Source organism: Peromyscus eremicus, chromosome 7, assembly GCF_949786415.1.
Source record: "Peromyscus eremicus chromosome 7, PerEre_H2_v1, whole genome shotgun sequence".
NCBI classification, from domain to species: Eukaryota; Metazoa; Chordata; class Mammalia; order Rodentia; family Cricetidae; genus Peromyscus; species Peromyscus eremicus.
Genome location: NC_081422.1, coordinates 64479000 through 64488700, shown reverse-complemented (window position 1 = coordinate 64488700; position 9701 = coordinate 64479000). Strand labels below are relative to the sequence as shown.

Here is a 9701-nt window from a genome sequence, read left to right as displayed (position 1 = left end):
CACACAGACTCGAACACACACACTTAATTAAAAACACCTTTAGGGGCTGGAGAGATGGCTCAGCAGTTAAAAGCGTACACTGCTCTGGCAGAGGCTCTGAGTTCAGCTCCCAACGCCCATGCAGGGAAGCTCACAACCGCCTGTAACTCAGCTCCAGGGCGGGACTGTGACACCTCCTTTCTGCTTTTCTGAGTACTTACAACTATACATCATTATATATGTGTGTGTGTGTGTGTGTGTGTGTGTGTGTGTGTGTGTGTAAGAAAATCCTTTTTTTAAAAAAAGAGGTCATTACAAAAAGCCTGTAATTCAGGTTTTAGTACCTACTGTACGGGAGATGTCACCAGGCCACAGACCGCTGGAAGCGTTTGCTCCAGGCAGAAGCCAGTATAACGAAGATTCAGACCCGGCCTCTTCAGCCAAGTCCCACACTTATTTTTAATTACTCTGCATGTGGTGTCATTAACATGCAGATTATTTCCACAAAATAGTTCCATAGCTGGCTAACATGATTCTCACATACATTTTTCGAGCACCTTTTTGGGTCATCTTAAGAATAAAATATGTTCTCTTTATTGACTCCATAATGTAGGTTTTTATGGGAGAGAAGGGACTAGAGGGCGCTATCAGAGAAAAACCATCTAAAAGGATATTGGAGAGAGTTTTTCTAGACTTGGATGTTATGTTTTAATATTTTGCCGCAGAGATTTTTACAGGCCAACAATGGAACGTCATAGGAATAAAGAGCTCCGAAGCTGACAGAAGACAGAACCCAGAGAGCCGCGCCAATGAAAGTAGGGGCGCTGGGAACCCTACGCATCTTTACTGCTTTCGGTGGATTTCTATCACTGTTCAGAAAGTGCAAGGAGGACAAGAAAAAGCAAACATACAAACAACAAACAAAGAAGACATATTCCCTACTTCTAAAGTAGTGGAAATGTACATTTACTGTCTCGGACGAGACCCGTCTCTCCAGACCTTATTTTGCAATGTTGGCAGCAGGTCTGAAAACCGGTCTGGTTTGCCAGCAGTGCCTTGCTAGGCTCTGCCAGTAGGAGGCGCTGGTAAACTAGCCAGGCTGGAGGAGGGACTTCCGGTTCTCTTCCTATTTCCTGCTTCTGTGAGCATCACCATGTCAACGCCTACTGACCTCTTAGAGGCCGTTCATTTTATTTTTGTAGCTGCACTATGGCCAGTTTACAGGAACGACCCCTGCTGCCTTTGAGAGGTCTGGACCTCAGCCTAGGGCCCCTGAGCTTAGAGACCTCGCTCTAGTTGAGCAGTGACCCCTTCCTCAGAGGTCGGAGGTTAAGCTTCTAGGGGCTCTCTATCCAAATTTCAATTTTGACAGTTCTCCATTTCTTGATTTCTCCAGCCAAAGAGTGGTAGAGTAGTAGCTTCTTCCAATGGCTTCTACCTGAATGCCACCCCCATATCAGTCATTACTTCATACCTTGATCCTTTGGGTTTGGGGGTGCTGGTGATTGAACCCAGAACTTCACATATGCCACACAAGCACTCTACCGCAGATCTGCACTCCCAACCTCCTAGATAAGTCCCCTATATTCAATTATTTTCTTCAGAAATTTGCCAGGGAATGGTGCCCTTTGTTAGAGGTAGCTGGGGCGGGGACAAACACCAGCAGCTTTGAAAAAGACACCTCCCACATTTCATTGCAAAAACCACATCTGATGTGTTCAGTGAAGCCCAACATCCCAAAGTGTAATTCATTCTCCAGACTGTCAGCAACACTCCTGTCAGATGTCACAGTGAGTGAGGTCTACTCTGGATGGCTGTGGGTAGTTCTGTGACCTACAGGTTACTATAGCCACCAAAGACAGACATAAGGGACTCTTGTCTTATTTTGAACAAATAAGTTTTTCAAATTAGTGAGCATTGTACAAGGTAGAGAGTTTTATTATGACAGCTCATGTATATAATGTGCTTTGATCATATTCATCTTTTCCCCCAAATTCTCTTTCCCCTTCTATATCCTTAATGGCCCCTTGTTACTTTCATAAACGCCCATGTTGGGTCCCCTCCCCATGCCAGAGTCCACAGGAGAGTAAACATTTTCTGATTTTCTGAACCTGCTTCTTCTGTTCATCTGTTGACATGTATCTAGGTGGATTCCTTAACTTGGCTGTTGTAAATTGTGATACAATAAACATGAGTCTGCAAGCATCTCCATGGTAAGCTGACTTTGGTACCTTCAGGTGGATACTCAGAAATGGTATAGCTGGGTCACAGAGAGGTTCTATTTTCATTTTTTCTTTTGATAAATCTGAATACTGATTTCCATAGTGGCTGGACTAATTTACATTTCCACTATAAATGTACAAGGGTTCACCAACCCTATCAACATTTGCTTTTTTTTTTTTTTTTTTAAATAGCTATGCTGACTGGAGTAAGATTGAATCTCAATGATTTGCATTTCCCTGATATGAATGGGTACATTTTCTCATGTACTTATTGGTTATTTGTGTTTCTTTTTTTTTTTTTTTTTTTGGTTTTTTTTTTTTTCGAGACAGGGTTTCTCTGTGTAGCTTTGTGCCTTTCCTGGAACTCACTTGGTAGCCCAGGCTGGCCTCGAACTCACAGAGATCCGCCGGCCTCTGCCTCCCGAGTACTGGGATTAAAGGCGTGCGCCACCACCGCCCGGCTATTTGTGTTTCTTGATTGGAAAATTGTTAAGTTCATTTGCCCATTTGTTGACTGGATTATTTATTGTTGAATTTATTTTTAAAGATCTATGTTATTTATTATGTATAGTGTTCTGCCTGCACACCAGAAGAGGGCACCAGATCTCATTATAAATGGTTGTGAACAGCGATGTGGTGGCTGGGAATTGAACTCAGGACCTCTGGGAAAGTAGCCAGTGCCCTTAACCACTGAACCATCTCTCCACTCCCCTTAAAGATTTATTTTTATCATGTGTATATGTGTGTGTTTGTGTGAGTGTAAGCCATGTATGTGTAGGTACCTGCAGAGGCCAGAAGAGGGCACTGGATCCCCTGGAGCTGTAGTTACAGGCAGCCCTGAGTGCTGGGAACCAAACCAACTCTGGTCCTCTTCAGGAGTAGCAAGTGGTCTTAACCACTGAGCCATCTTTCCAGCCCCTATGCAGAAGCTTTTTTAATGTAATCCTGTTTGTCAATTCTTGATCTTATTTCCAAACTTTGAAGCTTTGCCCTTTTGTTTTCCTCTACTAGTCTAAAAGTTGCAGGTCTTACATGAAGGTTTCTGACCTGTTTTGAGTTGTTTTTTGTACCGGGGATAGTTTTTGCACAGCACCATTTGTGAAAGAGGCTGTCTGTTCTTCAGTGCATATTTTTGGCCCTTTTATCGAGAACTAGATGTCAGTTTCCTTTTGTTTTTTGTTTTTTTGTTTTGTTTTGTTTTGAGACAGGGTCTCTCTATCTAGCCCTGGCTGTACTGGGACTTACTATGTAGACCAAGCTGGCCCACCTGCCTCTCCCTCCCATGTGCTGGGATTAAAGATGTGCATGTCCATCACACCCAGCTCAATGTAGACTTATTTTGAAGTCTTCTGTTCCCTCTTTCCATGTGTCTGTTTTTATGTTAGGAGCATGCTGTTACTTTTGTCACAGTGGCTTGGTAGTATTCTTTGAAGTCAAGCACTTGATATGTCTAGTACTGCTTTTTATTCCTCACTTTGGGATTGCTTTGGCTATTTGGAGTCTTTGGTATTTCCATATAAACTTTAGAGCCCCCCTATTTCTCTTTAGAATTGCCTTCAGATTTAGATGAAGATTGCAAAGAATTTGTAGATCACTTTTCTAAATGGCCATTTTCTCAATATTCTGCCAAACATGTGAAGTATTTCTATTTTCAAGTGTCTCTCTTTCTTTAGTGTTAGGTCCCAGACAGTCCATATTTGGGGGTCAGACTGTCCATGTGTCTAGAAAGGAGCTCAAGCTGGACTACAGGAGAATTTCTGGTGGTTAGGTAAAAGCCAGCAGTCCTCAGGAACTCGTGAAGGTGGTTCAGATCTGCCAAATAAGTCATTTCCCTGATTTCTGGCAGAAGGGGCATATGGGTCCATACCTTGGTTGCCTATCAAAGACCGTGCTGGTGTCCAGGCTCTCAGTCCCTATTCACAATTCTACTTGTTCCCATATTCTACTTGTTATATATTTCAAACTAGCACCCTAGCTCTTCTCCCCTCCTCAGGCTTCCCTCCTCTGTAAGGGACAAGCTTTTCTCCTCTGCCCTGCTGTTCACCTTTCTCTACATATAGCCCTGGTCGTGTCAGTCTGTTCCTTTCTCTTTGCTTTGAATTCTTCCAAATGCATGCATCTGGATAGTTTCTCTCTCATGGCCATGTCCAGTCTGCTTTCTTTTCTCTCTGCTCTGGACTCTGAATCTCTCTCTCTCTCTCTCTCTCTCTCTCTCTCTCTCTCTCTCTCTCTCTCTCTCTCTCTCTTTCTCTCTCTCTCTCATGTTAATAAAAAATTTTCCCCTTAACTATACCATGGGGCTGTCATGTCAGCAGTTTCTTTCTTTTCTTTTCTTTTTCTTTTTTTTTTTTTTTTTGGTTTTTCGAGACAGGGTTTCTCTGTGTAGCTTTGCGCCTTTCCTGGAACTCACTTTGGAGACCAGGCTGGCCTCGAACTCACAGAGATCCTCCTGGCTCTGCCTCCTGAGTGCTGGGATTAAAGGCATGCGCCACCACCGCCCGGCTTCTTTTCTTTTTTTTTTAAGTAATTCTAGTTTTAAAAATGATTTATTTATTTCTATTTTTATGTGCATTGGTGTTTTGCCTGCATGCATGTCTGTGTAAGGGTGTTGGACCCTGGAGTTACAGTTGTGAGCTGCCGTGTGGGTGCTGGGAACTGAACCTGGGTCCTCTGGAAGAGCACTCAGTACCATCTCCAGCCCATTAGCAGTTTCTTAACAGTGCCCCCTGGCATTCATCTGGTGTTGAAACCCTAGTATACATTTAGTGCTTCATAATTTCGTTCTCTCTCTCTTCCTTCCCTTCCCTCCCTCCCTCTCTTCTTTCTTTCCTTCCTTCCTTCCTTCCTTCCTTCCTTCCTTCCTTCCTTCCTTTCTTTCTTTCTTTTTTTTTTTTGAGACAAGGTCTCACTATGTACCCTTGGCTACCTGGAACTCACTCTGTAGCCCATGCTGGCCTTGAACTCATAGAGATCCACCAGCCTCTGCCTCCTGAAGCATCACCATGCCCAGCAGATTCATCACTTTCCTTGTCCAGATTTTACCGTCTTTGGCTAAGGTTTAGTCTTAATTGGCTTTGTTTGTTTTTGAGGCTGTTATGATTGGTCCCGGCTTCCTGACTTTTTTCACAGTGAGCTGCTGGTACACAGAAAAGCCCCTGACTTGCTGTTGATTTGTATCTCCCTCCTCTGCAAGCTTCAGGTCTTGAACGTGTCGTCGGGTCCTATCACTTGAAAACAGGCAATTTGCTTTCTTTTCAAATTTGTATCTTTTTATTCCTTCCTCTTGACTCAGCAGTAATTGCTTTCAAGGATGAACTTGAACTGGTTTTCGTGTGTGTGTGTGTGTGTGTGTGTGTGTGTACAAAATCCTTGGGTATTTTTAGTGTCTCTGCCTCCTGAGATGTTCCAGGAACACAAGGAGTGACATTTTTACTTCCACACAAAAGGAGACTGGGTATACCTGTGTATTGGGCGGGAGAGGAAAGGCTGGTGAGTTCTTGCATGAGCACTGGTGAATAGCGTCAGGGCGGGAGATCACAGCAGAAACTGGGCTCTTCTGGTTGAAATACTTTCTTGCTTTCTCAGATGCAGCCAGCTTTTTTCCTGCCTTCTTCACCTCCCAGAATGACTCGTGCTTGAGAATACAGTCCTGAATGGTTTACCTAAGTGCACTCCCTTTTCTAGAACAGGAAGTCAAAAGGTGAGTGACAGAGCCACCTGCTGCTCGCTCCTTTGCCTAGGTTCAAGAGGAGCCTGGATGCGCTCTTTGACCGGCTTGTGAACATCCGCAAATACGTTCTGGAAGGCTAGAAGGCAAGGACTGTGGTGTTAATTTTTATCTACATAGAACCAAACTAGCCTTCAGTCCACAGACTCCTAAGGTTGGAGAAATCTCCCCCAAGCAGCCAAGAAGTTAGGAAAGGTGAGTTTCCATTTTCCTTTTTCTTAAATCTTACTCCAAAAGTTATTACTGAAAAGGATACAACCTTATGTTCACAAAGAGATGAACCGAGGAAAAGAACCTGCTGGAAGGATGTGTTATACTTTTAATTTTTTTTGAGACTTTATTCCCTTATAAGTCTGGTTTTCTTTGTGGTATTCAATACCTTACGTTTGATTTAAAAGGCAGGCACGGTTTGTGTAATAAGCATTAGACTCACAGATATAAAGACTCAGGAAGGCAGTGATATTTGCTAGTTCACTCAGTTTCTGTTTTTCTGTCGTAAAATGAGTTTAGTGATAACTAGTTGGTTATAAAGATTAAATGGGACAGTAAAGGGATAGTCTTAGTTCACAGACAATAGTAAATGTTCTGTGCACATGGCCATGCGCACTTCTGTGTAGAGATACATTTTAAATTAGGTGGAGTATTTGACTGACTGCTGTTAATTTTTGGAGAATATTGAGTTGCTTTATATTTATTTATTTAGCTATTTATTTACTTTTCTTTCTTTTTTTTTTTTTTTTTTTTTTTTTTTTAGATAGAGTCTCTCTATGTAGCCCAGGCTGACCTGAAATTCACTATGTAGATAGGTTGGCCTCAAACTCAGAAATCTGCCTGCCTCTACCTCCTGGGTTCTAGGATTAAAGATGTGTGCTACCATGTCCAGCTATTTACTATTTCTTTATGGACATTTTAAAATGAAAGGTTAGCCAGATACAAGATCTGAGTATTGAGTGACACGGGCTGAGAAGAGTTTTACTACGGAGATTAACCAAGAGAAGCAAGGGTCTCCTTTTGAAAGGACTTGGTTCTAGAACTGATGCTAGAGCCAATTGTATGGATTTTGTTTCCAGACCTAGAAATTCTAAACCCCAGATCAAATTTCTGTCCAGGGCTCCCAGGGGTGGGAAGAAGGGAACGGGATGAAGGGCGGGGACTTCCTCCAGCTAATTGCACCTTTAGCTCAGAGAGCCCAGCTCTATGCTTCTCTCTCCGCAGAGGTAAGGGTGGAGCCGGTCCCTGTGGCAGTCTGGCCAACCGCTTTGGTAGGGCTTTTTTAAGTCTCCCTCGGCAAACCTGGTGGGTGGGCGCCTTGCCTGATCTTTACTAAGCTATTTCTCCAGAGAAGAAATCTCTTCTGCCTCCAGTTTGGAGTTGAACTTGACATTCCTGGGAACATGTTGAGTTAGTTTTTAACCAGAAGTTCTTTGTTCTGTTCAGCGAGCCCACCCACCTCCTCTGCTGGGCAAGGCTGGATGGTCCCCGCCTGCGAAGATGATTTCATGGAGGAAGCTCTGTTGGCGTTATCATGTGTGGACCCTGGGCTGCTACATGCTGCTGGCTGTCATTGCCCTGAAACTGTCCCTCAGACTGAGATGTGACTTCGATGTCATGGATCTGGACTCGAATGAATTTCGAAGCCAGTACTGCAGGGATATCCTGTACAAGACCCTGAAGCTGCCAGCAAACAGATCCATCAACTGTGCCGGGGTCACTCGAGGGGAACATAAAGCAGTGATCCAGGCGCTGCTGAATAACCTGGAGATTAAGAAGAAGCGACAACCCTTCACAGAGGCCGACTACCTTAACATGACAGCAGACTGTGAACAATTCAAGACTAAAAGGAAATTCATACAGTTCCCGCTGAGCAAAGAAGAGGTCAACTTCCCCATTGCGTATTCCATGGTGGTTCATGAGAAGATTGAGAACTTTGAAAGGCTGCTGCGAGCTGTGTACACCCCTCAGAACATATACTGTGTCCATGTGGATCAGAAGTCCCCAGATACTTTCAAGCAGGCAGTCAGGGCCATTGCATCATGCTTCCCAAATGTCTTCATAGCTAGTAAGCTGGTGTCAGTGGTCTACGCTTCCTGGTCCAGGGTGCAGGCTGACCTGAACTGCATGGAAGACTTGGTCCAGAGCTCCGTGCCATGGAAATACCTCCTAAACACCTGTGGGACAGACTTTCCCATCAAGACCAATGCTGAGATGGTCCAGGCCCTGAAGCTATTGAATGGGCAGAACAGCATGGAGTCAGAGGTACCCCCTGCACATAAAAAGTCCCGCTGGAGATATCACTATGAGGTGAGAGACACACTGCACATAACCAGCAAGAAGAAGACCCCTCCACCTAATAACATGACCATGTTCACGGGGAATGCCTACATGGTGGCCTCTCGAGACTTCATTGAACATGTATTAAGCAACTCCAAAGCCCAACAACTAATCGAATGGGTAAAAGACACCTATAGTCCTGATGAGCACCTTTGGGCCACCCTCCAGCGTGCCTCATGGATGCCCGGGTCGGCTCCCTTGCACCCCAAATTTGACCTCTCAGACATGAGATCTATTGCAAGGCTAACCAAGTGGCAGGACCACGAGGGAGACATCGAGCATGGGGCGCCTTACACCCCTTGCTCAGGAATCCACCAGCGGGCTGTCTGTATTTATGGGTCTGGGGACCTGCACTGGATCCTTCAGAACCATCACCTCTTGGCCAACAAGTTTGACCCAAAGGTGGATGATAATGTTCTTCAGTGTTTAGAAGAATATTTACGTCACAAAGCCATCTACGGGACTGAACTGTGAGACACACTGCAAGACAATTGCTACTTGCATGGCAGGAAAAAGCCAGGATTTACTGGGGCCATTGTGGGGTGGGCCTGGGGCTCTGGACTCCATGTGTCCCTAGGATGAGGGGGCTGCTACTGAAGCATGGGTAAGTAGATCTCTGCTCCCCGTGAGCTGCTGCTGGTGAATGTGGCTATTCCCCAGTTCTGTCCCCAAGAGCCCCTCTTTGGCTTCCTCACAGAGCCAGAGCAAGAACTACTGTTACTTAGGAGAATAAGGTTGGAACACTGACCAGGGACTCTAGAGTTTGGCTGAAGGTTTTCTTACGGGTTCTCTACAGAGACTCTGTTTTAAATATTCCTGGGGTTGATCACAGGAGGGGAACTTTAGTGGAAAGAACCCTCCCTTTTTGTACTGTTAATTTAAAATAAATAGCTTCCAAACCGAAGTCCTATCCCTGCAGTGTTGTCTATGAATCCAGAGATAATCTAAACAGATAAAATGTGTGAGACTTTTCTCATATGTTGAGGACAGTCTCTAGTGGCTGGCAGGAAAGTCTCCTACATCCTGTGTAGATGGCAAACTGAATCACAGAGCCAATTCTCTCATTTCAGAAAGCCTTCCTAATTTTGTTTACACTGGCAGATTCTGACTTTTCCATAAGGGGAAGGACAGAGTGATTTAACTAGCTTGAACACTATGTGTTCAGGAGAAGTACATGGAAGCTTCCTGGCCAAAGCTTGCCATCCTGTACCAACAGCCATTTACTGGAGCTCATTTACTTAGGGGGAGAGGTTGCACTGTTAATAACTGGTCTGGAAAGGGAAAGTAACTCTGTCTTGCTAAACCAAGATGCCTAAATATTCTGTGTTTAAACCTCTTGAATCAAAGCTGCTTTGTTTCATCATGTGAGTATCAGGCACACCATTTGCCATTCTGTAGATCATGCATTTCCTTTTGGGGACACAGTAATGTGTGTACATACA

The 9701-nt window shown here is 44.3% G+C and overlaps 1 protein-coding gene across 4 annotated transcripts; it reads left to right on the top strand.

The window, feature by feature from the left end:
- Nucleotides 1-1120: 1120 nt before the first annotated feature.
- On the top strand, nucleotides 1121-9163 carry Gcnt3 (glucosaminyl (N-acetyl) transferase 3, mucin type). 4 transcript variants are annotated; one of them, XM_059266996.1, is made up of 4 exons: nucleotides 1121-1228; nucleotides 2126-2192; nucleotides 5942-6123; nucleotides 7366-9163. In XM_059266996.1, exon 4 carries the CDS (start codon nucleotides 7420-7422, stop codon nucleotides 8731-8733), a length of 1314 nt encoding a protein of 437 aa, XP_059122979.1. In that variant the 5' UTR covers nucleotides 1121-1228; nucleotides 2126-2192; nucleotides 5942-6123; nucleotides 7366-7419; the 3' UTR covers nucleotides 8734-9163. The 4 variants fall into 4 exon arrangements, with proteins under 4 accessions (XP_059122979.1, XP_059122981.1, XP_059122977.1 ...); XM_059266998.1 differs by lacking the exon at nucleotides 5942-6123 and adding an exon at nucleotides 5787-5901; XM_059266994.1 differs by having other exon boundaries at nucleotides 1127-1300.
- Nucleotides 9164-9701: the final 538 nt, after the last annotated feature.